Source organism: Hippocampus bargibanti, linkage group LG02, assembly GCF_051943395.1.
Source record: "Hippocampus bargibanti isolate YZ-2025 linkage group LG02, ASM5194339v1, whole genome shotgun sequence".
NCBI classification, from domain to species: Eukaryota; Metazoa; Chordata; class Actinopteri; order Syngnathiformes; family Syngnathidae; genus Hippocampus; species Hippocampus bargibanti.
In genome coordinates, this window is record NC_142735.1 from 24,639,557 (window position 1) to 24,665,299 (window position 25,743).

At 42.4% G+C, this 25,743-nt stretch overlaps 2 protein-coding genes across 4 annotated transcripts in view; one reads left to right on the top strand and one right to left on the bottom strand.

Annotated features, from left to right (window-relative positions):
• LOC148902097 (uncharacterized) lies at positions 1-16,579 on the top strand. 3 transcript variants are annotated; one of them, XM_088990398.1, is made up of 16 exons: positions 1-462; positions 2,139-2,175; positions 2,592-2,632; positions 5,714-5,774; positions 5,842-5,986; positions 6,053-6,197; positions 6,319-7,248; positions 9,588-9,717; positions 12,145-12,352; positions 12,423-12,557; positions 12,950-12,975; positions 13,119-13,312; positions 13,387-13,415; positions 13,547-13,721; positions 15,861-15,955; positions 16,024-16,579. In XM_088990398.1, the coding sequence occupies exons 1-16, from the start codon at positions 372-374 to the stop codon at positions 16,129-16,131; spliced, it is 2,550 nt and encodes an 849-aa protein (XP_088846524.1). In that variant the 5' UTR covers positions 1-371; the 3' UTR covers positions 16,132-16,579. The 3 variants fall into 3 exon arrangements, with proteins under 3 accessions (XP_088846524.1, XP_088846525.1, XP_088846522.1); XM_088990396.1 differs by having other exon boundaries at positions 12-462; positions 12,417-12,557; XM_088990399.1 differs by lacking the exons at positions 2,139-2,175; positions 2,592-2,632 and having other exon boundaries at positions 8-462; positions 12,417-12,557.
• Positions 16,177-25,743, bottom strand: part of LOC148902098 (serine/threonine-protein kinase DCLK2-like) — a 17,772-nt gene continuing 8,205 nt past the window's right edge. Inside the window, exons 4-16 of the mRNA XM_088990400.1 lie at positions 21,864-21,990; positions 21,562-21,693; positions 21,392-21,480; positions 21,262-21,334; positions 21,083-21,188; positions 20,958-21,015; positions 20,025-20,144; positions 19,799-19,945; positions 19,597-19,730; positions 19,455-19,532; positions 18,901-18,997; positions 18,573-18,653; positions 16,177-18,130 (exon numbers count right to left, since the gene is read on the bottom strand). Of these exons, the coding sequence (XP_088846526.1) occupies positions 18,032-18,130; positions 18,573-18,653; positions 18,901-18,997; positions 19,455-19,532; positions 19,597-19,730; positions 19,799-19,945; positions 20,025-20,144; positions 20,958-21,015; positions 21,083-21,188; positions 21,262-21,334; positions 21,392-21,480; positions 21,562-21,693; positions 21,864-21,990 (1,341 nt within the window). The 3' untranslated portion in view covers positions 16,177-18,031. The remainder of the gene's footprint in view (positions 18,131-18,572; positions 18,654-18,900; positions 18,998-19,454; positions 19,533-19,596; positions 19,731-19,798; positions 19,946-20,024; positions 20,145-20,957; positions 21,016-21,082; positions 21,189-21,261; positions 21,335-21,391; positions 21,481-21,561; positions 21,694-21,863; positions 21,991-25,743) is intronic.

A 25,743-nucleotide genomic window follows, 5' to 3' on the forward strand; every position in this document is an offset into this window, starting at 1 on the left:
TCGTAATTTCTTCATTTCGCAACCAATTTTATGAGATTTACCTTTTCACCAATCTCCAAACTGATGCTATAATATTTGTAGAAATAAAAATTTAACATTTTCTTGAGTTCCACGTTCCTTTTATTTAAACAGGCGCGTGCTGCACAATTTGCCTGCGTCTTCCTTGCTTTTTCCTTGCCTTTCACACACATCGAATGCAATTACGAATTTGCGTCTCCTTGCTAAGCATCGATTGTAAGCAAGTAGAATAAAGGGGCGTGGCGTATGGAACTACGTACATAGGCACCCACGAGAACTCTTCGCGAGGTTTGTTGAACGACTACAACACGGCCGAGGCACCTGGAAAAAGGAAGGCCAAAAGTCGGGCAGACATGGCCGAGGCATGGCCCGAGGAAGACGAGGAGAATATGAGGAGGGACATCAGGGAACAAGTAGTCCGACGGCAGTCCAACGGCGCCGAAGGTAAAAACAACATGACGACAGTTCACACACTCGATAGCTACCTGACCCAGAATGTTATGCGAGGGATTTAACTTGTGGGGTTCGAAATAAAACGTAGAGAATCCAGCGACAAATGTTTGCAATGACACTCATAAAAGTGAACAAAAGGTGTTTGCAAGTCGTTACGATAACAAAGTAACGTTTCTTTTTGAGGCGAAAAGGTTAGATTGACAAGTGTATTTACCCAATTTAAGTATAAAGTTGTGTTTCACCAAGAGAAAGTCGCAATGTTATGATCTTCCGGAAGCAGTTTGTGGTAAACTCGAAACAGCGGTCATCAAATTCCCCAACGCCCAATTCGATTCATCCGAACCCACAACTTTTATTTCTTTTTTCGTACCGACAAAGAGAACTGTATAACATGTGCAATTAAAGCCTCTTTCTTTTTTATATCTTTTTTTTGCTGCATTCAAAGCCTCTTTCTTTTTTATATCTTTTTTGCTGCATAACACCTTGAATCTATGAACACTTTATCAAATTGCGAATAGGTATGGTCGAATATTTTTATTGTTTTTTTTTTAACTCTCACGTGTCTTGTTGGTACTAGGCTCTTGGGTATCGTATTTCTTGCCGTGTTATTGGAAAATGTGTGTTGATCATCACAATAAAAATCCCCCAAAATGGAGGTAGAGCAGGGAATGTAATAATTGTCATCATACGTAAATTATGTCTGTTTGAAGATAATTTTGTCTTTCAAAAAGTTTGTTCTCGAAATATGTTTATTTTCCTTGGGGGAAATCCTGTCTACTTTAATCTGCTCATTTAACCTTGTATGTAATATTTTGTTTTGAACATCTCCATTCTTGAATTACTGGAACACTGTTTTGGCTCCAACATCTCATCTTATTCTCGTTATGTTTTGAAAAGATTGAATACATTACTGTACTGGCTCGTCATAAGCTCAATTTCCCCCACTCTTACTTTTGTGGTGCACAAGTACAGTACTTCACCAGTAAACAAAACTTCCCTGACACTTTTCAAAGTTTCTTTGCGTCTTCCTTTCATTTTTATTTGTACCAAGGTACACTTTATTTCGCCTTTTGCCAGATATCTTGCCATCAGTCAAATATTATTTTTAGAGGCCCTAAAATTATGAATTTGTATTTTTTATTTAAGCGGATTAATCCTTAAAACATGAGTGGCCTCTGGTCCGAGCGGGTGTTTCCCCCTCAGAATTCTTTGTCAATTGAGGTGTGGACTTAGCATTTTGGTCCCGAGGACTTAAGCCTCCTCTTATACCTTCACGATCATGTCACAATTATACATAAAAACGGAGCTACTAAGGGAACTCTCCAGTGAAAGTTGTCAACAAGAGAAACAACTGCTCTGTTTGGTTTGGGGGCGGGGGCTGCAAACATCTGGAAGTGTTAAGAGTAGTGACATGACTGAAGCAGAAGTTTTCTGCAGCCAATCGCAGTAACATCCTGGACAGGAGCGAGGCAGGAGAATCAGGAGTTCAGGGCAGCGAGGACAGCCACAGAAAGGCATCGAAAATAATCCGTCTCGGTTCTTATCAGAAGACTGGCCGACAAAAAAAAAGGATTCGTGGGGTTGCATTTTCTGAGGATGATAGGGAGCCAATGACACATTGAAGTTTCCCACCACAACCTCTTGCTTGTTTGTCTGTGCCCCCGCAGGGCGTCCTGGCAGGAGGAAGCCCGAAAATCGTCTCAGGTTGAACACCTTTTTTTTCTTGCAAATTTTCTTTATGTGGTTCCATGTGTCTGCGTAACCCAATATCTTCAGCGGCTCTTTTGACATTCTAACCTTTTCTGCTTAAAGTCCATCGTCTTTCTGCTGTGTCGGCATCCCCCACTCTCCCCCTTTACACTTCCTCTGACACACTCTTGAAAGTATTTAGGTTGTTGGCCCGTTGACATGGCAACCACCCGGGGGCTGTGTCAGCGTGTGTTTATAGGACAATCCTCAAAGTGGTTTTGGTCTGTCTGCTTGTGTGGACTCTGTGTCCTATCTTAATCTTCCTTGCAACAAAGAAACCCTCGCGCAGGCTACATTCCAACATGCTAAAGCATCTTGAGATCCGTTTAACCGTTGAGCTAACTTGTATTTTTCCATCTTGCTCTGCGCAGCCAAGGTCCACTTTGGTCCCTCAGAGCAGCCATCAAAAAATGTAAGTCCAGTAATCCCTCGTTTATCGCGGTTAACACGGACCGGGACCACCCGCGATAGATGAAAAACAGCGATGTAGTGAACCCGACATGAATTGGTAAATTTACATGTGTATGAGTAGAAAAAAATATTTATAAGGCCAAATTTAGTGGAACATAGTAGACGATATACATAAAGAAGCGCAGTAAATGTTTGTAGTACAGTACAAAACTCTAATGCACTAAACATGGCTCTATCAACATACAGTATATTCAGTATAATATTTACAGTTACACCATAGACTAATTCATGTTGTAATGGCATGCAACAGTGGCATAGCTTTCGCCTTCCCTCAGTTTGTCAAGGCATATTACTTTTTCACTCACTGTCCTCATTTTCTTCTTCTTTTTGGGTTTGCTGGATGATTTTGAAGTTACGGGTGTTTACGAGACATTGTCAGGGGGGGGCTTATTAAGTATGAATAAAAAGACAAGAATACGTACAGTACGTAACCTGAACTAACACGATGTGAGAATAGGACACGGGATAAGCAATCAGGTTGGTTGAATGTTGTCCACTCGTGTATTCTCTCGGCCAATCAGCTTTGGCCCAAGTCAGCACGAAAACAAATGAAAATAGAAAAACTCAAATTGACAGCACAGCCTCACATGAATGAAAACAACGTCAAGACGATGAATGTACAGCAAGCAAAGTGATGACATTTTTGTTGACATTAATCGTCGACTCACTGTCAGGTGTGGCCAAATGAAACTAATGTTTTGGGTTACTCAACTAATGTTCGTTTTTGTATATTTACAGCACAGTCATGCCTCAAAATGGATGAATATATTAAAAAGATACAGTGAGACCTCAGCTCACGAACTTAATTGGTTCCCATACAGAGTGTGTAAGCCAAAAAGTGTGTATCACAAAAAAAATTCCCATAGAAAACCATTAAAATGGGAATAATCCGTTCCCGGGTTTCCATAAAATATACTTTTCAACTCAATAAGTCTTAAAACTACACACAACATACCTTATTCTATGTATAATAAATGTGCTACTGTATTGTAATTAAACAAATACACTGCACTGTATAATAAAGTCACTTTATTTACATTTGTGATGGTCATTGATGGCTTGATGGAATGGCGTTGGAGGTCCGAGGTCAAAGGGAATTGCTGTTTGGAAAGAGTCACATTCCATAAGGACTGTAATTAAAGAAATAACCTGTGCTATAAAATAAAGTCGGTTTATTTACCTTTATGATGGTCATTATGGCTTGATGGAATGGAGTTGGAGGTTGAAGGTCAGAGGGAATTGCTGTTTGGAAAGAGAGGCACATTACATGAGGACTGCAATTAAAGAAATAAACTGCAAATAAAGTTATATTTACCTTTTTGATGGTCATTGATGGCTTATGGAAGGAGAGTCACCTTCCATAAGGACTGTTGGTAACTTAACCTCTGGTGTGGCTTCTCTTCTTTGCTTCTTTGGAGACTCCTCGTCATTTTTGCTGATTAAAAACCTCTTAATTGACACCTGTTGCTTTCTGATTTGTAAGGTCTTACGAAGCTGAAGCATCACATTATCGTTCATCATGTTGATGATTGTCATAGCCACAGTGTTTTCTGGATGGAACTGTTCGGTAAAAGCCTGGACATCATTCCACTTTGCCAACATTGCCTTTATGAGCTCACTTGATGTTGCAGCCATCTCCTCCTTGTCGCCCTCAGATGTTCTCGAACCATCCGTTGCTGGCTTTAAAATCCTCAATAAGCGCAGAACTTCCAGGTTGGCGCATGGCGATATCGGCGTGAATTAGCCGTGCTTTCTCACATAATATAGCTTTACTCGCGCTGTCGCCGGATAGCTGCTTTTCATTAATCCAAATTAACAGAAGTTTTTCAACTTCTTCGATTTCCCGAGACCGTCGCTTTGAGAGCACGGAAACACCTTTTGCAACAGACGCACCTTTGATGGCTTCTTTGTTCCGGAAAATGGTAGCAATGGTTGACTTAGCATGGCCATGCTCGGCCATTAAATCACACAAACGCACACCTTGTTCGTGTTTTTCAATTATCTCCTTATTCTCAGCGACGGTGATTTTATTTTGTGGCTTCTTGGGCTGAAGACGAGCCTGTGGTGGGGTTTTTTTGGTCCCATAATAGTAAAATTATCAGCAAAAAGCTCCAAGGAGGCGATCGACGTGTGCATTCAATGAGAGGGGGTGTGGAAAGTAGCGCCGGCTGGAGCGCTGTTCGGTCGTGTGCTTCCGTCGAAGATCACTCTGCCAGATCCGAAGGTCGTGTGCTTTGGTGTTTTTCCACCGAAGATTACTCCACTGTGGTGGGTGTGTATCATGAAAATAGTGTGTATTTCAAGGTTTAATTTTCATAAATCTGATGTTCGTAAGATGAAAAGTTCGTAAGATAAGATGTTCGTAAGCTGAGGTCTCACTGTATATGACAGTCAGACACCGTCGAAAGGACTCGGAACCAGAAATATTGTCCCTACTGCCGGCAGGAAACGCAGTCATCAATGACATACGTCTGAATTCTGCGCCCCACTGCCAAGCTATTTATTGAGAGTATATGTCAATTAAAGTGATAAATTAGTAAAACATAGTTTTCTTGATTAGAATACTACACCTCTGGACGTTCTGGGCACCACAGCTGTAAGCAATAAAACATTGTGTTTCCCATGAACTGAGAAGTTTGTAATCTGGCGCTTGTGCAGGATGTTCTAGCCGTAAATAACTTTGGTGATTAAAGGAGTATCCCAAGTCAATGGCAGATCTCCTAGATGAAGCTGACGTTTACCTTGCTGTGTCTGTTTCACTCAGATGTACTGTGACCATCTGCGCCTTGACTATGGGTCTATTGTTTAGCTGGCCAGCAAAGCACGGCACATGTAAACATGATAACTTCTTATTCTCCATCAGGCCTTTTTTTTTAGGTCCGGAAAAAAATCGGAAATGCATTAATGGCCACTATAAACGAACCGCGAAGTAGCAAATGTTATTTGATTTTTGATGGAGAATAATAAGTTACTGTCATATCTCTGACAATTATCCAAATCCTTTTTCTCCCCTCCACTTCAGCCACCAGCAGGTCAAGTATCCCCGACCCTCAGCGAGAGAGAAACAGAGACGCAGACGCCAGGTAACATTTATCGTCTTTACCGCTAACCCCACATGATTTTTATTCCTCCCGTTGACTTCCTGTTCAGGATTCCCGTCGCCAGGCGGCCAGAGATCACCATCCTGTCAGCCGAACCGCTCCCACCCTCTTCCTGGTTAGCGGGAGGCGCGTTCCCGCCCCCTCCTCCTCCGCCCACCCAAATCTGGGGACCCACCATCCCGCCGTCCATCCAGGTAGCGGCATTTACGAGATTCCGGGCGGCACCTACGTGAAACTTTGATTTTCTTTCTCGCTCGCAGCCTCCTCCCTCCTATGATGAGGTCTTAAGGGAGAAGACGCAAGAGCTGAGTGCGTGTCCGTCTTCATCGCCCCCATCTTCGTTGTCGTCGTCTCATCCAGCTTTTTGGACGACCATTGCCACTCAGACAGACACTGGCGCTACAGGTGAGATATGAAGATGTAAACGGGGACCAACTTTTAATACCAAAACTATTTGTGAATATCAAACTGAAAAGACACTTATGCTAACTGTTTAAAATACTCTTTTTCATATTTTGGCGTTTAGCGAAACAAGTGAACCTGCCGCGTCCGCCTGCCACCGTCATTCTGTCTCAACCCGATGCCGAAATTGTCTCCCCGTTGACCCCGCTTTCGCTAAACGACCAGTCGGCGCAGCGCTCCACTGCCACGCCCATTCCCAACAAAGGGGAACGCCCCAGGCCCCGATCCAGGCCAAACGTGATACCGGTCAGCGACGAGGTCAAAATTCAGACTTTGGTGAAACTGCGGGAGGACGGTTTGGCCACGCTCGCCGCCCGCGCTCGCAGTGACGTTGGAAAAGTGGACGCGAGTCAAGGTAAATACCTTAAAGAGCTCTTGGACGCCTTCAGCTCCGACGATTGGGGTCTCCCGGAGCAGCGAGGGGACGACAGTGTCAGCCAATCCGAGGAGGAGGAAGACGACGACTACGACGACATGGCAGCCCTGAAGGCGAGGATCCAGACCTTTGAGGAACAGCAGGTTTCACCTGATGTGAGCCGCGCTAACTCAGGCGGCCACGAGGAGGAGGGCGCCAAGAACCCCCAACCACGCCCACGCCCCCGTGTCCGAGGGCAACCTGCCAAAGTGCTTCCCCCCGCCATTGCTCCTAAACCCAAAACCCTCCCCAAAGCAACTACCGTGGACTCCCCTGAGTCGCCCCCTAATATCCTGAACCCCAAACGGCTGCCAATCACAGACCCCCCTCTAAGGAACGCCTCCCCCACCCCCACCTGCGCCGCTCCCGTCCCAGCCCCCAGGGTCCCGCCAGTGAAATCCTCCCCCTCCCTCTCCCCCACCGAGACCCTATCCACAACCAAATCTCCATTCAGACCACCGATTGCCCCACGGACCAACGTGGGGGCCGCACACGTGGCCCCGACACGCCCGCCCAGGCTTCTCACTGAGCGCAGCGGGGGGACACAAATGCAAAATCAGGATACTTCAAATCTAACAGGTGAGTCTTGTCGTTCGTCTTTCAGGCAGGACAACTCATTGTTTTCGTCAGCCCGTGACGAAATCTCCAAAGCGCATGGAAAAATATTTGATATTCTAATTAAAGGTTGCAATAATTCCAAAATGACATCATGGTTGTCGCATATCTCACCGCCGGGAGAACATAGCCGCCCGTCAATCATGTGGGTGGCAGCATCGTGCTTCGGGTTCACTTTCCTTTCGTTACAAATTGGCGTTTTAGTCAAGCCAGAGGGAGTTATGACTCGGCACAAAATCGTCACGTAAAGCTGACGAGGACAGCGAAACCTGAGTACAGGTGAAGCGGAGGCGCTTCAAACAACTTTGGATGCAATTGGCTAATTCTGTACTCGGTTCAATTATGAGGACGTGCACGCTTGTGCCAAGTTCTATACCGCAGTTGATTTTTATTTCCTTCCTTGAGTAGTTTTTTTTTTTACAGTTGAATATTCCAAGTTATAGATCAGTGATTTACTTATTTTGGTATTTTTTTACTTCCTTCCTTGAAGAGTGTTTATTTCATTTTATTATTTAGATATTTTTTTTAATTAAAATGTACACATTATAGATCAATGATTTATTGATTTTGGTGTTTTTTTCTTACTTCCTATCGTGCCGAGTTTTTATTTTTGTTTCATTGTTATTTTTTTACAATTGAATATTACACGTTTATTTACTATGGTCTTTTTTTTTACTTCCTCAAAATGTTTTCTTTTCATTTTATTTACAATTGAATATTACAGGTTTGATCACATGGATGTATTTATTTTTGTCTTGTTTTACTTCCTACCCTCAGGAGTTTTTATTTCATTTTATTTTTTACAATTGAATGTTACACATTATAAAGCACACTGATTTATTTATTTGGGTATTTTTTTTTACTTGCTTGATTTTGTTTGCTTTTTTATTGTATTTTTTTAAGAGTTGAATATTACTGTTTATAGATCAGTCAGTTTTTTTTTATTTTGGTCTTTTTTTGTACTTCCTACCTTGAAGAGTTTTTATTTTTGTTTCATTATTTTTATCCGATTTTTTTTTTTTTAACAATTGAATATTACACGTTGTAGATCAATGATTTATTTTGGTTTTCCTCCCTTGATTTTTTTTTTTTCCATTGAGTACTGTATTGCCGGTTAGACATCAGTGATTTATTTATTTTGGTCTTTTTTATTCCTCCCCAATAATTATTTATTTATTTATATATTTATTTATTTAACAATTAAATATTACAGGTTATGGATCAGTGATTTATTTATTTTGATGTTTGTTTATTTTAAATGATATCCTAAAATTCCAGGCCTTGAAGAGGGGTGTGTAGACTTTTTCAATCCACGGTGTACCCAACAAATTGATGAGTAACAATATTGGAATGAGTGGGTGAGAAACTAGGTCGCATTTAAACTGTTTTGTTGTTTTGTCTCTGAATACATTTGTTGTCGGCCGCGTCAGGCGACCACACCCACTGGTAGAAAAGGAAAAACGCGTCACCGGAAATGACACCAGACGAGGAAAACCTGTTGCTTTCCAGGCCTTCGAGTTTCAATAAAATCAACAGTGAGTCTTAGCAATTCAGCTCAACTACCCGACCCCCGCAGTTGCATTGTGGGTAAATGTAAGCCGTGCGCCGCTGCACAACGCGGCTTTTGAGCCCGAATGCAAACGATGCGCGGCGACTGCGCGGGTGTTGTGGTTGTCCGATTCAGTCGCAACATTGGCCGATTGTGCGCGCAGAAGAAGAAGCTTCTCTGTGTGGGCTCAGCTTATTAGAGTAAACTAATACAATTGGAGAGAGGAAGGAAAAATGGTGTTCATGAAGCCGAATCAAAACTAACATGCAGTAAAAAAAATCTAATTAAAACTTTAAAAATATTATTTGCTGTCATCAATTATGATTTAATTTTAGCATTTATCTGTTTATTGGTACAGAACAATGCTCGCTTGAATTTTAGGTCTTTTTTTTAGCACTCAACAGTCACTCCAAATATTTAAGAAAAATAAAGTAATGTGAACAAAGAAATCAGAATGGAAAGAAAAACTAATGAATGAAAAATTGTTAATTTGTCAAATAAAATAATTATTTTTTTACTTATAGCACTTTAATGCACACAACCCCAAGCGTTCCAAAGTCTTCTTTTCTTTCCTCATTTTGCCAACTTGTCGGGTTGCCTTTTGACGACTCAGTCACTCAGTCAGGTGACCTAAACGAGGTTTTTAAGGACATGATTTGCAAAACAAACCTGTTATGCCGCATGCTTGCCATCCAAAAAGTCCTCAAACCCAAATCCATTTCCATTTCAAAGCAGATGCTTGTGATGTTTCCAGGTTCCTCCCTGGAACCGAATCCGGTCCCCTGCAAGGCTCCCTTGAGCAGCCCTGCCCCCGTCTCCGTGAAACCGTCATCTCCAGTCCTCAAAAAGGCTGAAAGTATCTCTGAGCCCCCGCTTCCCCCAAGGTAATGATGACCTCACGCATGCGGCTTTTTTCTCACTGCTTCTCTTCAGTCTTATAATAATAATAATACATTTCATTTATAAGCGCCTTTCAAAAATCTCAAGGTCCATGTAATAAAGTAGTTCAAATAGCTATAAATTATTGTAATGATACGTGATATTTTTCAGATTTTCCTCAGTCTATTCAAATAATGGTCGACATAGTTTGCAAAATATCAACCGTTGGCGTGTAATTTGAATGCTTTTCAGCACCCCTCCAAATAAAACAGCCGTGAAAGGTAATGATTGTTTTAATAATACTTTGTATCTATCCCGGTCAAGGATGACGCTTCGTACTGATGTCACAAACGTTTATTGTGAAACACTTGGAACACCGTGAAAACTATAAAGGACATTGGAAGGACAACATTACAATAAGTTCGACAAAACATTCAGTCAATAAGGAAATTAATAACGTACCGTGTGCACCTTACTAACCGAAAGTAGATAAATGTTGACGTAGACTTTAGACTGTCGTTCTCTATCTAGCAGTTGCTATGCTTCTGTCTCGCTCTAGCATCAGTCTCGTTCTGTCTGTCTCGCCTTACTCGCCTTTATCGAAACACATGACGCGGAAGTAATAATGACAAAACATAAAGTATCGAAGAAAAACACACATAAAGGTTCGCATAGAAACGTGAAACACTTTTACAGAACAACACGCCCCCCCCCAAAAAAAAAATAATCTATTTTTGTTGTCATGGCAACCAATGACAATATACCCGCCAGTTACACGGTTAATCCTTTTTTTTTTTTTTTTTTTTTTTTAGAGAAATATAAAGTTTATCAATCTCCCTTCATGAAGACACAGTTTGTTTTAAATCGAAAACTTGACAAATAAGAAATGATGGTGGTTCGTGATTCCAAATTGGCAAACGTGGATCATTGTATTAAAAAGTAAAAGCAAGATATTTGCAAATGTTGTATTTAACTCATTCACTGCCATTCCCAAATTTATTTGGGAATTGAAATTATGACGTGGAGCGCCATTCCCGTATTGATTGGGCTTTGGTTTTGCTTTCGGGGGGCGCGGATTAAGGTCTGGTCAGCACTCTGGCAATGTTTTTCCCTCCCACGAGGGGGCAACATTTGCCTTTTGTACAGCCGCCCCCATTTCAAGCTCAGATTACTCCAGACCGATAAAACATAGGTATTAACCCTTTTTTTTCTGATGAAAGAAGAAGGTCTAAGGTTTCTTGCGCTGTATTGAATATTTACGTAGTCCTAAAACTCAATATTCTGTGGGTCCTGATATTTGAGTGAAAATAACAAAAGCGCTGGAGTGGACACATTTTTGCACACCGTCTGGCAGTGAATGAGATAAAAGTAAAACAAACAAAGATAATCTGTCTCCTTTTATGGAGAGCAACAGAGAATGTTTTCTTATGAGAAACAGAGAATGCTTTCTTATGAGAGGGAGGAATTGGTAAATTGGTAAGTGATGTCATCTGGGATTTTCACGAGTAGCACCATTGATACCATCTGTTGTTGTTTTTTCAATGGACGCGGTTGGAGGGTGAAAATGGCCAACTTTGGCTTCATTACTCTGTTGGGAAAACAAAATACGAACTCTTGCCAGCAGGTGGCATCATAGGGTTCGTTTTGAATGAAATCACCTGCATCAAAAACAATGCTTCCTGTTTGTGAACACGTTGGATCTTTTCAAATGTTGTCTTTGTCACATTAAATCTACCATAGTGTGTGGGGGAGAAAAAATGATTGAGATTATTTCAATTTCTAAATAGAGGTGATGATGTGATGGATATAGCTACACACTTGCACGGTATGACACACACACACACACACACACACACACACACACACACACACACACACACACACACACACACACACACACACACACACACACACACACATACAGCTAAACACAACTACTACTACTACTACTAAATACTGTAGTCTGTAACATTTGTCAAATATAAAATTGTTCCACTTGTGATATTTGGATATGGATTATGTTGCCATTAAGTCTATTTTTGCTGTATATATTTAAAGCAAACTTATTAGCATAAAGTATCTTTGTACCAAAAAAATGTTTTTTTTCCTACCTAGGTGATTTTGGTGAAAGAAACCATGATCTACTGCTGATTCCTAAAATTAATTGGAATAAGTTTGAAACTTTTTTGTGTGATGAAAATATAAATCCATCATTTGGTTGGTTCTCTGTTTACATCATAAAATACAATATTCTCTGACCCTTTGAATATTCGGCAGAATGCTCGAAATTGGTTGTCACTCAAATGGCCCATTTTAATTTTTATGTATTTTTCATAATTGCTGTCATTGAAAGAGTTCATTGATGCACCTTTCTCTACAAGCTAGTGGTCACCTCGCCAATCCTCACTGAACACAACTTTTTGTCTCTTCAGGCCTTTGTGTGTGAAGCCCCTCCCCCCCAGACCCTCATCAATCAAATCTGGCCCTGCCCGTCCACCTCCACCCGCCGTCATCCCGTCGGCGGCGAGCCAGCCTCAGCCGCCGTCTTCCTTCACTGCGCCCAATCACAGAGTGTCCAAGAAGGGGCCCCCTCTGCCTCCTCGCCCCAAGCCCGGACATCCGCTCTATCCCGTCTGCACGGTACTAACACAAAAGTCACACATTTGAGTCTTAAAGACGTCACTATCCAACTATCGCATCCTAGAAACAGGAAGACCTCATTGTCCTGGATGAGCCGCCGTCTCCGCCCACCGTCGTCACGCCACTTTGTCGCACGTCGCCATGTCTCGTGGACTTGGACGTCCTGCCACCAGCGCAACAATCTGCTCTTCAGCCTTTATGGCAGGTATGAGTTTAGTTTCATGACACAACAATAGGGTGACAATTGTCATAGCAATGCAGCATTGTGAAAGAGGATTTTATTTGCTTTTACGGGCCACATAAACGGATATGGTGGGCTAGATTTTGCTTAATGCATAACATGTACTGCAAAAGGTCGCCTGCGGGCTATTAGTAATGAGTGTTATGAAATATAACATGATTGATGGTACACAACTTAAATAGGGACTTCAATGTGAGTCCTTTTTTTTACAGAAACAGAAATTTTCATGTGTCTGAAATTTTATAAATTGTGTGGCGTAAAACACTGAAAAGTCGGATCATTTTTTTTGTGGGGGGGAAAGGGTGCTCAATTACTCACTTAACACTTGTTTTTTTTTTTTGTTGTGTTCTGTGCAGCAACATCCTCAGCCGCCTCCTATCAGGTCTGACACACCAAATGCCATCTTGTTTGTTTTGAAATATTTATTTATGGATCCGTTTGTTTGTTTGTTGGTTTTTGTTTTTTTTTTAGCAAAGACTCCATTTTAATTCTTAACTAGCTTCCGTGTCGTGTCTGTCTGCACAGTTCCCCCTATTACGTTGCTTTGTTCGACTTTGTGGGTGCTCTGGACGACGAACTCACCTTTTCCCAGGGGGACATCATCACCCTCCTGGAAATGCTGGACCAACAGTGGGGGCGCGGACAGCTTCACGGGCGAGTCGGGCTCTTCCCGCTTCGCTTCACCCGTGTGACTGAAGGTCACCCACTTCAAAGTCCTGGTGAGGCACACTATTATTTTTTTTCTCCTTTTTTTATGGTGCGCCACAATTCAAAATGTTATGTTTTTCCTCAGTGATAAAGGCACCCTTAAAAGAAATGGAGGTGAGTGTAAAATGATGCTGGATAGAATTTGGTGTTCGTACCAATATTTTGGTTTGCACATTCATGATATCGAATATATTCCCACACCAAGACGTATTCATTATACCAAAAATATATTTAAATGCATTTAGGTGGAGGAGTGGGCAGTGGCTCAGTTTGACTTCCCTGGTCAGACTGCAGAGGATCTCTCCTTCCCCAAGGGGGCGTATATCCAAGTGACTGAGCACGTAGACACTGAATGGAGGAGGGGAAGACTGGACGGCAGGGAGGGGCTTTACCCTGCAGCTTTCACAGAGGCCTGCAAGGGTGATTGACGGGCATACAACAAAATGATATGCTAAATCACACTGTGATATTGTTATAGTCCACACTTGATATTGTGTTCCGCTCCGTCAAATCAATTGCTTTACAGTAATGCCTCATTTATCGCTATTAATGCGGACCGGGACCACCCGAGATACGCGTAAAAAATCAATAGTGCCTTGTAAAAGTATTCGACCCCCTTGAATCTTGCAACCTTTCGCCACATTTCAGGCTTCAAACATAAAGATATGGAGTTTTTTTGCAAGAATCAACAACAAGTGGGACACAATTGTGAAGTGGAACAACATTTATTGGATAATTTAAACTTTTTTATCAAATAAAAAACTGAAAAGTGGGGCGTGCAATATTATTGGGCCGCTTTACTTTCAGTGCAGCAAACTCACTCCAGAAGTTCAGTGAGGATCTCCGAATGATCCCATGTCCCATGATCCCTAACTGACTGATGGTGATAAATAGAATCCACCTATGTGTAACCAAGTCTCCATATAAATGCACCTGCTCTGTGATAGTATCAGGGTTCTGTTTGAAGTGCAGAGAGCATCATGAAAACCAAGAAATACACCAGGCAGGTCCGAGATACTGTTGTGAAGTTTAAAGCCGGATTTAGATACGAAACGATTTCCCAAGCTTTAAACATCTCAAGGAGCACCGTGCAAGCCATCATATTGAAATGGAAGGTGCATCAGACCACAGCAAATCTACCAAGACCTGGCCGTCCCTCCAAACCTTCTTCTTAAACAAGGCGAAAAACTGATCAAAGATGCAGGCAAGAGGCCCACAATCACTCTGGATGAACTGCAAAGATCTACAACTGAGGTGGGAGAGTCCATAGGACAACAATCAGTCACACACTGCACAAATCTGGCCTTTATGGGAGAGTGGCAAGAAGAAAGCCATTTCTCAAATATGTCCATGAAAAAGTCTCGTTTAAAGTTTGCCACAAGCCACCTGGGAGACACACCAAACTTGTGGAAGAAGGTTCGCTAGTCAGATGAAAATAAAAATCGATCCTTTTGGCTACAATGCAAAACGATATATTTGGCGTAAAATCAACACAGCTCATCACCCTGAACACACCACCACCACTAGCAAACATGGCGGTGGCAGCATCATGGTTTGGGCCTGCTTTTCTTCAACAGGAACAGGGAAGATGGTTACAATTGACGGGAAGATTGATGGAGCCAAATACAGGAACATTCTGGAAGAAAACCTGCTAGTATCTGCACAAGACCTGAGACTGGGATGGAGATTTATATTCCAACAGGACAATGCTCCAAAACATAAAGCCAAATCTACAATGGAATGGTTTAAAAATAAACATATCCAGGTGTTAGAATGGCCGAGTCAAAGTCCAGACCTGAATCCAATTGAGAATCTGTGGAAAGAGCTGAAGACTGCTGTTCACAAACATTCTCCATCCAACATCACTGAGCTCGAGCTGTTTTGCAAGGAAGAATGGGCAAGAATGTCAGTCTCTCCGTGTGCAAAACTGATAGAAACATACCCCAAGCGACTTGCAGCTGTAATTGGAGCAAAAGGTGGCGCTATAAAGTATTAAAGCAAGGGGGCCCAATAATATTGCATATTTTCAGTTTTTTATTTGTTAAAAAAGTTTAAATTACCCAATAAGTTTTGTTGCACTTCACGATTGTGTCCCACTTGTTGATTCTTGCCAAAAAAATTACATTTCATATCTTTATGTTTGAAGTCTGAAATGTGGCGAAAGGTTGCAAGGTTCAAGGGGGGGGGCGAATACTTTTGCAAGGCACTGTATTGGTAAATTTACATGTGTAAGAGTACAAACAAGTATTTTGAAGTTGTTTTTTTTTTAGGTTTGAAAAAAATCTGCGATGCATCAAGGGCCGCGATAATCGAACCGCGAAGTATTTCAACTAAGATTTGGGCTGATCAAAATCTTTGATGCTGATACAAAACCTTCGTAATGACATTGATTTCTGTCTAATTTGGTCAACCCAATCAGTATGACAAGACCAGAGATGTTAGTTAAACCTGATCTTCCCAAAATTGATGATTTGGGGTTGCTTTGCTCATTCAGGGCCTGGTGACCATCATCAAAGTTTTTCAAGACACTAACCAGAGGGCTTTTTTTCCCATTTTAAGGTCGGCCAATCCCAAGCCAAAAGCTTACTGTGAAAGGCGTGGCCAAAGCTTTATTTACCTTCAATGCCGAACACGAGGACGAGCTTACAGTGAAGGTGAGCTTCTCGAAGCACCTTCTCTTATAAAGTCTTGGTGACTTCTTGCTCTTGTCCTCTTCCTCCAGCCCGGCGACATCATCACGCAAGTGGAATCTGCGGATAAGCAATGGATTATGGGAGTGGTTGACAGTAAGCGTGGAATCGTACCCAAAAACTACGTTTTGCTTCTATGACGAGGACGCCGATGGGACATTTTGGGGTTTTGTGATGTAGGTGAGAACACCCAAGAATTCAATCTCCAATGCGACGTCAGCTTCGCCCACGCCCGCCCCGATGCGGCTGGAAACTTTTACGGGACTTTTTTCCTTTTTTGCTCCCCGATTTGAGACTTCCAACGAGACATTAGAAGCTGCAACGCGGGATCTTTTTATTCCTTGTCATATCACGTGTTTGAATATTAACGCAACAAACCAATCTTGTCGCATGTTTTCCTAAAACTCCGCCAGCAGAATGAGTGCAAATTAATGTGTGAACAAGAAGATAGGAGGCTACCAAGTTTTTTTTTCCCTTCCAGAACGGTTTTAGGCTTCTTCAGTGACATTAGCAATGAACTTGCATTAATGGACTCAAAACAAACATTCCAGATTTTTGACCTAATAAATCTTTGCAGCATTCCTCTGATTCTGTCGACCTCATCTGTTGTCGTTAGTGTGAGTTCCGATATCAAAACAAGACAAAATAACTGTTCTCACTATCTATGTTTTATTTTTCACAGTTGAATGCATCTTTGTCCTCCTTTTCAAGGTCTTTGAAAGCACCGTGGATGGTTTGTTTAAAAAAACATAAACATCACACGCTTTGAGGCTAGCAAAGTGTTCCGAAATGCCATCGAAAGTGGCAACATTTTGAAAAACACACACACGCACATATGCGATTCAAAAGGACCTTTGACACTGAAAACATTTTTTATAAAAAGGTTCTAATCTACTGCACTTGATCGAAAGGTTAATAAGGCATAATGACAAGCACATACACAAACGTAATAAGTTAAAGCATGTTTGGCGGGAGGACACTTTAGCTGCAAGTCCACTTTTGCCATGTCAACACTGCAATTTGTCTTTTGGTTTAGTCAAAAAGAGGAGAAAAATACAATACAAAAGGTCATAACACTGCATCGTGTCATCAGCTGGAGTTTTTCTGTTTAAATCAGGCGTTTCCAAACTTTTCATTTAAGTAGCCGCTTTGATCTCATCTCAAATTCCTTGAAAGTATTAAAAACAATCCATCAGTGACAGCGAAGCAATGATATTGTTTTTGAAACGGTGGTGCCTGAGAGCTCTCAAATCATTTCCCTATTGAAAAGGGACACCGCCGTATTACGTATTTTATTTTAAAATAATAATAAAATGTAAAATTAATTCTGTTGGTTAAAAAAAAAGTTTGGACACTCCCTGCTTTAAATTCTCCCACCCTCACAGACAACGGACCAAAAAAAATGGCCAAATGGAATAATTAGTTAACAAAGCAGTATTCAGATTTTTTTGTCTCGTCTTCTCAAAACCGTCACAATCTGCGACTTCACAACAGACTCACACAACAGTAAACGTGTAAGACATATTTTGAATGTTTGAACAAGGCAGGACGCCACAAGGTTTGGTGGACAGAAACAGGGCCTCGAGCAGCATAAAATGTTGACTTTTTTTTATAACCCTGTGCGGATCAGTGCATACAGGCACAGTGCTTCTGGCCTCGAATTGGGAGCTAGAAACAAAAGTAGCTCGGGATGCTTTTTCCCCAGAAAAAAGTGGAAGACATTCTGGGTATGAGGAAAGGCTTGAATTGATCTGTCCGCTTTTCCTGATTTCACACAATGGAGCCGTGCTCAGCCTCCACCTCCATTAATTTATTTTTTGTTGCCTTTTTTAAAATGTTCCCAAAATGCTGGATGAAGTTCCAGTTGACCGAAGTAGCAATCAAGAGTTGAGGATGTGATTTTGATGACTGCGTGAACAGGAATCTGGGATTGTCACCGATGAGGATCCAGTTCGCTATTGTTATCTCAATTAGTTCGTTTTCTCCAGAGGTGAAAAAAGAAACTGATCCAAGGATGGGATCTGGTCCAGTGCCTGACATCTAGACCAGTGGGGAAGGAACCTGCTTCGTTTCCAACCCTGGAGATTCATTTTCCATTGGGCTCAGCTCCTCGTCGTCGAATTCAACGGGAGCGTCGTCCTGCACGAGACCACAGCAACAATGAACGTGGTTATTCTTAGGGTCATTTTCAATGAAGCCGAAATCAAAAGTAAAAACAAAAAGATTCTTTAATCTTTGGGATGGCACAAAATGTAACTGCCTACCCCGATGTGCAGGCAGGGATAAAAGCGAAGAGAGGGGAGCGAAGGGAGGAGCTGTTTGGGAGAGCTTTTATCAAGCTCTCCCAAGCTTGATCAAGCATCACAGGATGTGATGTCATGACAGGAAGTCCGAGAAAATAAAACGATGTAAAAAAGGACATAATGTGACATCATGACAGGAAGTCCAAGAAAATGAAACAATGTACAGGAAAGGAAATGGAAAAGATGGTAAAAATGTGTTCGTACAGCGAATTGCCCTAACAGTTATTTGGTACAACGAAGAGACAATTCAGTTGACGGTGACGAGAGTGCAAGCTCACCGACACCCACGGGTGCGACAGAACCTCATCCGCTGTGAAGCGAGCGTCCACGTTCACCTGCAGCATCTGACCAATCAGCATCTGAGGGGATTATTTCATTGTCAAAATTCTGGAAGGACTGACATGACGGTAATGATTTTAACACTTTACAACAATTGTCTTCAAACATGTATTTTTTGACAACATTTTTAAAAATTCACTTAACAGGGTCTCCTTGACGACTGATAATTGATATCTGTATCCCCCACCTCCCATTCGTCGATCTCGACGAAAAACCGTGACCATATTTGTGGGTTTTTTCCCCCTCATGGATGATTGTTGCGATTACCTTGGCAGGAAGGCTGATGGCGTCCCAGTCCGGGGACGGGAACTCCAGCTTACCCCGAAGGATCTGATCAAACAGCTCCTCTTGGACGTTGTTCTCGCTGAATAAGATGAGACACACGAACTCATTCACTGCCAGACGATGTACAAAAATGAGTCCACCGGGGTTTTTGTCATTTTCACTCAAATTGCAGGACCCACAGAACATTGAGTTTTAGGACAACATCAACCTTCAATGCAGCGTAAGAAACCTTAGACTCTCTTTTTTCATAAAAAAAGAGTTAATTCCTAAGTAAAATGGTTCTGGAGTTATCAGAGTTTGAAATGAGGGTGGCAAAGGGCAAATGCTGCCCTCTCGTGGCAGGGAAAAAGCATTGTCAGATGTTTGACCAGTGCTTAATTGGAACCCCGCAAGGAAAAACAAAACCGAACGCTCCACGTCATATTTTCAATTCCCAAATAAATTCGGGAATGGCAGTGAATGAGTTCAAATCGAAAAAGGACATTGGACTATTTTTTTTTCTTTTTTTTATGCTGCGTTGTGTTACATTCACTGACCTTCTGAACGGTGGGAACCCGCAAAGGAGGATGTAGGTGATGATGCCCGCTGCCCAGATGTCCACCTTCAAACCATAACTACACACAAATGTCCGCCAGCAATTAATGCAAGTTGGGAAATAACCTCAGTGCGTCCTCTCACCCAGTCTCGGCGATGATCTCTGGGGCCACGTAGGTCGGTGTCCCGCACACCGTGTAAAGCGGGCCTTCCACCACCGTGGCCAAACCGAAGTCTCCCAGTTTGAGTGACTTGGTGCCATCCGGGTACTCGCACACCTGCCGGGAACACAAATGCGTCATGGAGCCGTCCCGCGTACATGTTTAGGGGTCTGCCGGAAGCCTACCAGCAGATTCTCCGGTTTGATGTCTCTGTGGACGATGTTCATCCTGTGCAGGTACTTGATGGCTCCGGCAAGGTTGTACACCATGGCGCTGGCATCGTGCTCACTGTATTTTGTGGAGGACGTGATGGCGTCAAACAGGTCGCCTCCCTAAAACAAGCAGTATCTGAGTTATACATAATATTTGTCCACAGACAATCAATCATCCCCCATGCGACTGGAACAGGACCTTGACTAGCTCCATGACCAGGAAAAGCTGAGACGGTGTTTCGTCCACCTCCACGAGCTGGATGATGCTGGGGTGTCGAACCCGACGCAAGACCGCCACTTCGTTCTCGATCAGGTGCTCCTTTTTAAACGTGAGGCAAGGCAGCTTTATTTATATCACACAAGCAAATACAACACCTTAGGAAGCATTCAGTAGCTTTCAAAATGTACTCAAAGAAAACGTACAAAAACTTTCATAGTAATGAAATCAAAGAAGGTGATAAAGAATAGACAGAATAGAAGTTATCATATTTCAAAGTTTCATGCTGTTTTCACGCTAAGTTGGCAGAACTCAAGGAAGCACAGAAAATCTGGGGTCAATCTCAGGTGAACAGACACAATCTGTTAAATTGTCATCCTTTGATAGGAGATCTGGCCATGGACTGGTAATTTAGGACTCTTCACGGGAAGAGCTCATTTGCCAGGTTAGAAATCTATCAGTTCGTGGAAAGACAACCCATTAAAATGTCTACGTTCTATTGGGGCATGGTATTCAAATCAAGACGACTACGTTTTACTAATGTATCACATAAATTTGCATATACTCTCAATAAATAGCTCGCCAGAGGGCTGCAGAGGTTTGGCATTGGTCATGAAAGGCTGCCGTCCCCTGCCGGCAGTAAAAGACAATCTTCCTGTGTTCAAGCCTTTCGCAGTTTTCAAGCAGTTCACAGTGTCCCAACATACATCTCTGACAGAAGGTTTTTAAAAATGACTCAAGTTTTGAGATGTGAAAGTGACCTTAATCAAAGGTAAAGGGGGACGGAGGCTGACTCTTGCGGTATCCCAACTCAAAAGTGAGATATTTCTGTTGCCAAAATATGAATACAAAGTGAACAAAACGCTAATGTGTGTGTTTTAATGAAAAAAAAAAAGACCTTCTTCATAACGTTACCTTCCCGCAGCAACGAGCTTTATCGATGATCTTCAACGCAAACTCCTGCCCAGTCGACCTGTCAGGAAAATCGGAACCGGCATCCGTTTTCCGAGTCACAAGAACGAAGCTCGCATTGTAATTACCTCTCGACGCACTCCTTCACCACCGCAAAGTTGCCATCGCCGATTACCTTGCCGATTTTGTACTTGCCGCTAATAATCGACGACGACACCGACAGGTTTCCGTTCACTTGTGGGGATCAGTTTGACGATGAGCTCACACGGCCATTAGACCGAACAGTTCAACAGATGCGGTAACACACCTTCAAGAACGACGTCATCAGTATGATTGTCGGCGCCGTTGATGTCCGTGGAGGAAGAGCGATGAGGAGACACCTGCAGATGGAAATCCGGTTGGTGAAGATGAGATTTCAGTTTAAATCAAGAACCGACCTTGAGGCTGCTGCGTCTCCCGGGATTTGTAGGGGACGGGCTCGATTTGGGCGACTTTGTGGGGACCTGCAATTCCGACTCCTCATTGGCTGGACCAGGGAGAGGAAAGGACGTTGTGACGTAAGAAAACGGTCTTGTCCAAACTGGAAAGATGTTTCCTCGTATTTTACCTGATTCTGGTGATCTGGACTGCGGGACAGCTTTGGCTGAAGCCTTGGAGGAGGCCAAACCAGATCCACTGGAAGCCTTGGTAGTCAAAGTCCTCTGAGAGGTGGCCGGACGAGTCGTTTTGACTCGGCAATCTGAAAAACGGGAGTTGAATTACAGCGGTCACAGAAAAAGTTGGAGGTATAGTCCTGGAAATGGTGTTGACGGTTCTCCAATATTTCCAACATTGTGTGTTGATTTTGTTTTGTTTTTTTTTCCACACACTTTAGTGTATGTATAACTGTTGTGTGTTTGTTCTCAAGACCATTAACGAAGGCAGCCGTCTTGCCACCATGCGTGAGAACAAAGTCGTCCTGAGCGTAGCGAAACTTCTCCAGCCCGCACGCCATGAATACATCGTCGTCCCCAAAGAAATCCTGCAGACAGGTCAACTGCACACACACACACACCCAGATAAATACTACTATTACTACTAATTCCGAGTGAAGTTACTGTGCTTTCTCTGCGATAATTTTACCTAGTTCCTCATCAATTGTGTTCTGTTTAGCTGTGTTGATAGCTTTTTGCATCAAGTTTACAGATGGCGTGTGCGGGTTATTTGTAGAGCCTGATTGATGGGATATTTTAACCTTGCAGTCTATACTCTGCCTTTGAACTATCAATAAAGTTGAAACGCGTCCAAATTTGACTGTTTTCTTTCCATTTTCTCTGTCGTCTGCCTATCTATTTTTATTTGCAGCTCTGTGTTTCAGTCCCCCTCCCCTCCCCTCACTGCTGCATTCTTGAACAATCACGTGCGGCTTTAAGCAAAGACTGGAGGTGGGGAATGGAGGACAAAAAAGAGTCGGCTGCCATTTCCTTGTTAGGAGAACGGGCTCGTTCGCGAATGACACATCATTCATTGTGGCGCTCCGTGTGTTTCCCGAAAAATAGTTTGTATGCAAGATTAAATTCTCGTGAATTTAACATTCGCAAGCCGAACAGTTTGTTAGCCGAGGTGTCACTGTATATATATATATATATATATATATATATATAGTAGCCTAGTTAGCACGCTGGCTTCACAGTGCAGTGACCTCTGCACTGCACACACAATATATGTATATATATATATATATATATATATATATATATATATATATATATATATATATATATATATATATATATATATATCATCTCATTTTCCGTACCGCTTCTTCCTCATTAGGGTCGCTGGAGCCTATCTCAGCTGTCTTCGGGCACGAGGCCGATATATATATATATATATATATATATATATATATATATATATATATATATATATATATATATATATATATATATATATATATATGTGTCCTCCCACATTCCAAAAACATGGGTGTCAGTGTGAGAGTGACTGGTTGTTTGTGTCTGTGTGCAGTGCGATTGGCTGGTGTCCACCGCCGAGTGCACGAAGACGCCTGGGATAGGCTCCAACACCCCCCACGAGCCTCATGAGGATAAAGCGGTCTGGAGGATGGATGGAACTGTAGTTTGTAACGGTTGTCAAAAAATGATTGAGGTTATTTAAAATTTAAAGTATAAATGATGATGTCATGGACTACACACTTGCAAGGTACGATGCACCACACAGATACTCAAACACGGACATGGAGTCTCACACACAGATACGTATATGTGTAACGGAGTTGTGCGCTTAGATTATTAAATTATGAAGGAAGTGACGCAACGGCGCACAGTGTGGCACTATGTCCCGCCCATAGTTTCCAGAACAATCTCGAGGAGATTCAGGGTGAGTCGCAATTTTCTGTTGGTCTTGATTAACGCGCATTTTCATGACAATATCTTATTTTGTTTCCCCTTTTGTACTGTCTAGTGTTATCTAATTAGTTCCCTTATTCATTTCGAGTCCAGATTACTTTTTGTGTCATTATTTACTTCACGTTTTGTCGAGTGGAATTTAGGAGCATATGTGCTTTTCTATCGCAGTTAATCACAAGACGAAACCCATGCGACTTCACCCATCCCTTCTGCCATACTGTGTTGCAGGTAATAATTGTTTCATTTCGTTTTTATTGAACAATATTTAGTTTCTTGTGTCGTGTTTCATTTGCCCGTGAGTGTCCGTGGCGGGTTGAACTGCGCGCCAGCCATTACAAGCGCACCGCGTGTTCTGCCGAGTCTCCGCCCATGATGCGTTCAGGGACATCTTGTAAATAACAGTGAACTTGTGTTGTATTCTCTTTTTCTGTAAATAACCACTATACGATCACACGTTGTTAATTCTGTTTTGTTATCTACAATGTTTTGCATTTGAGAACAATCTCGAGGAGATTCAGGTTAATCACAAGACGAAACCCATGCGACTTCACCCATCCCTTCTGCCATACTGTGTTGCAGAAATAAAAGAAAGAAAAAGACACATCCACGCGTCTTGTCTTCATTAATACAGCAGCATCGTGGAGATGAAGACAGTCACTGTTGTGACACCCGTCACATATGCGTAAGCACGCACACACACTGCTAAAGACTATTACTACTACATTTTTTTCCGTTCTTTCTCTGTCTGTCAGTGTATGTTTTAAAAATAGATCCATGTAGTGCATTTTGTACATGCAGGGAAAGATGAAAGTATCTTCAAATATGTTTGGCTGCCACATGGCTTGAAACGCTTTAAAAGTAAAATATCAGCAATCAAGCTAAGTTTTTTTCCGTTTTGAGGTAGAAACTGAGCTCACTTGTTTTCCGTCCAGGGTGTACAGCCTCTTGACGGCCCCCGAGTCCAACTTGATGGCCTCCGTGATGTCGGCCAGTACTTGTTCGAAGGAGTGAACCGTCTTCTTATTCAGAAGGATCCTCACCGCCTTGCGGGGCTTGACGCCGCTTCGGATCACCGTCACCAGTTTGGGCTTGATGAAGTCTTTACTTTCTCGGCCCTCGGGGCGCTCTTTGCCGCTCCCGCCGACACCGCCCGCAGACGCGCCCGAAGGCCTGCTCAAACTTGTCACGCCGCTCGCGGAACCGGCGCCGGGTTTCCAACTCGGCACGGCGATCTTGGTGTGATGCACCTTTATTAGTTTCTGAGCAGAGAAATTAATTTCAAAAGGAAAAGATGGAGTTGCAAAATTTGATGACTGAACTTTTTTCATTATGCTTTTTGTGCAGATGATGTGTAAAGCAACAATTCGCAAACAGAGCTGGGATGATGGTTGAGAAATTGTTCCATTTGCAGGATGAATTGATGAACTGTGGGGTGCACAAGCCATTTTCATCCACCCATCCTGTGATTTTCATCCGGAGTATCATCCGAACCGAATTTGCATTCTTGGTGTTTTTGGAAACAAAGTTTAATCTCTGCTCCAATTGTCATAGGAGACCCAACAAAGGAGAGGCCGCAATGGCTGGTGGGATGCACCTGCAGAACTAGAGTTGGCACACCCACCTGATGATTTGGGATCGATGACAAAGTCCATATTGAGAATAGTTTTGTTTTCCAAAAGCATAATGTGTGGCATTTATTGTAATGCATGACAATTTTTATTGCACATATTTCTCATCCAACCATCTAGCGAGCAACGAATTGTTACAATTAGGCTTGATTGCATTGAAAGTATTCAATGTTGGAGATGCAATGGAGGAAATCCAACGTTTATTAAGACAGCATGCAGATGCTAAATTATCTTCTGGCTGCCTTTGCGTACAGTGATGACATTTGTCAGTTCAAAAGTAGTTTATAGTTACGACTAAAAGTGCAGGATAACCTCAAGATTGATTTGATTGTGAATTATTATCATTATTATTATGAATTGGATGCAGTGCACATTGGAGTAATTGACTGCAGTGCACATGAAAGGAATTTCTCGCCGGTAAGAATGAAATTGGCAAATGAGTTCAGTGGGCACCGATGTCAGTCAGAGATTCAGGCGAAATCAGATATATTGTGTAGGGCTTCCACGCTAACCAGCTTCTTTCAGAATTGAGAGAAAGATTTCCTTCAGAAGGGGAGGACTCCTGCGGAATCCGTGCCAGGGTGGCCGCAGATGAAGCTGGGTTGCGCGAATGGATGTCCTACGCAGAGGCGAAACTGACTGTCAACTGGTGCCCTCCAACTGAATGACAAAAGGCGAGTACGAGATGACCATTTACACAGATCGCCATAATGTTGACGACCATGTCAACTTGTGCAAATTGTAGAAGGC

What these genes read in the sequence shown, in the direction of transcription:
- LOC148902097 (XM_088990396.1), top strand. Translation starts at nt 372, where the DNA reads ATGGCCGAGGCATGGCCCGAGGAAGACGAGGAGAATATGAGGAGGGAC. An exon ending in GCAGTCCAACGGCGCCGAAG is followed by an intron (nt 463 to 2,138) that starts GTAAAAACAACA and finishes GTGCCCCCGCAG; the next exon opens with GGCGTCCTGGCAGGAGGAAG. An exon ending in TCACCCACTTCAAAGTCCTG is followed by an intron (nt 13,313 to 13,386) that starts GTGAGGCACACT and finishes GTTTTTCCTCAG; the next exon opens with TGATAAAGGCACCCTTAAAA.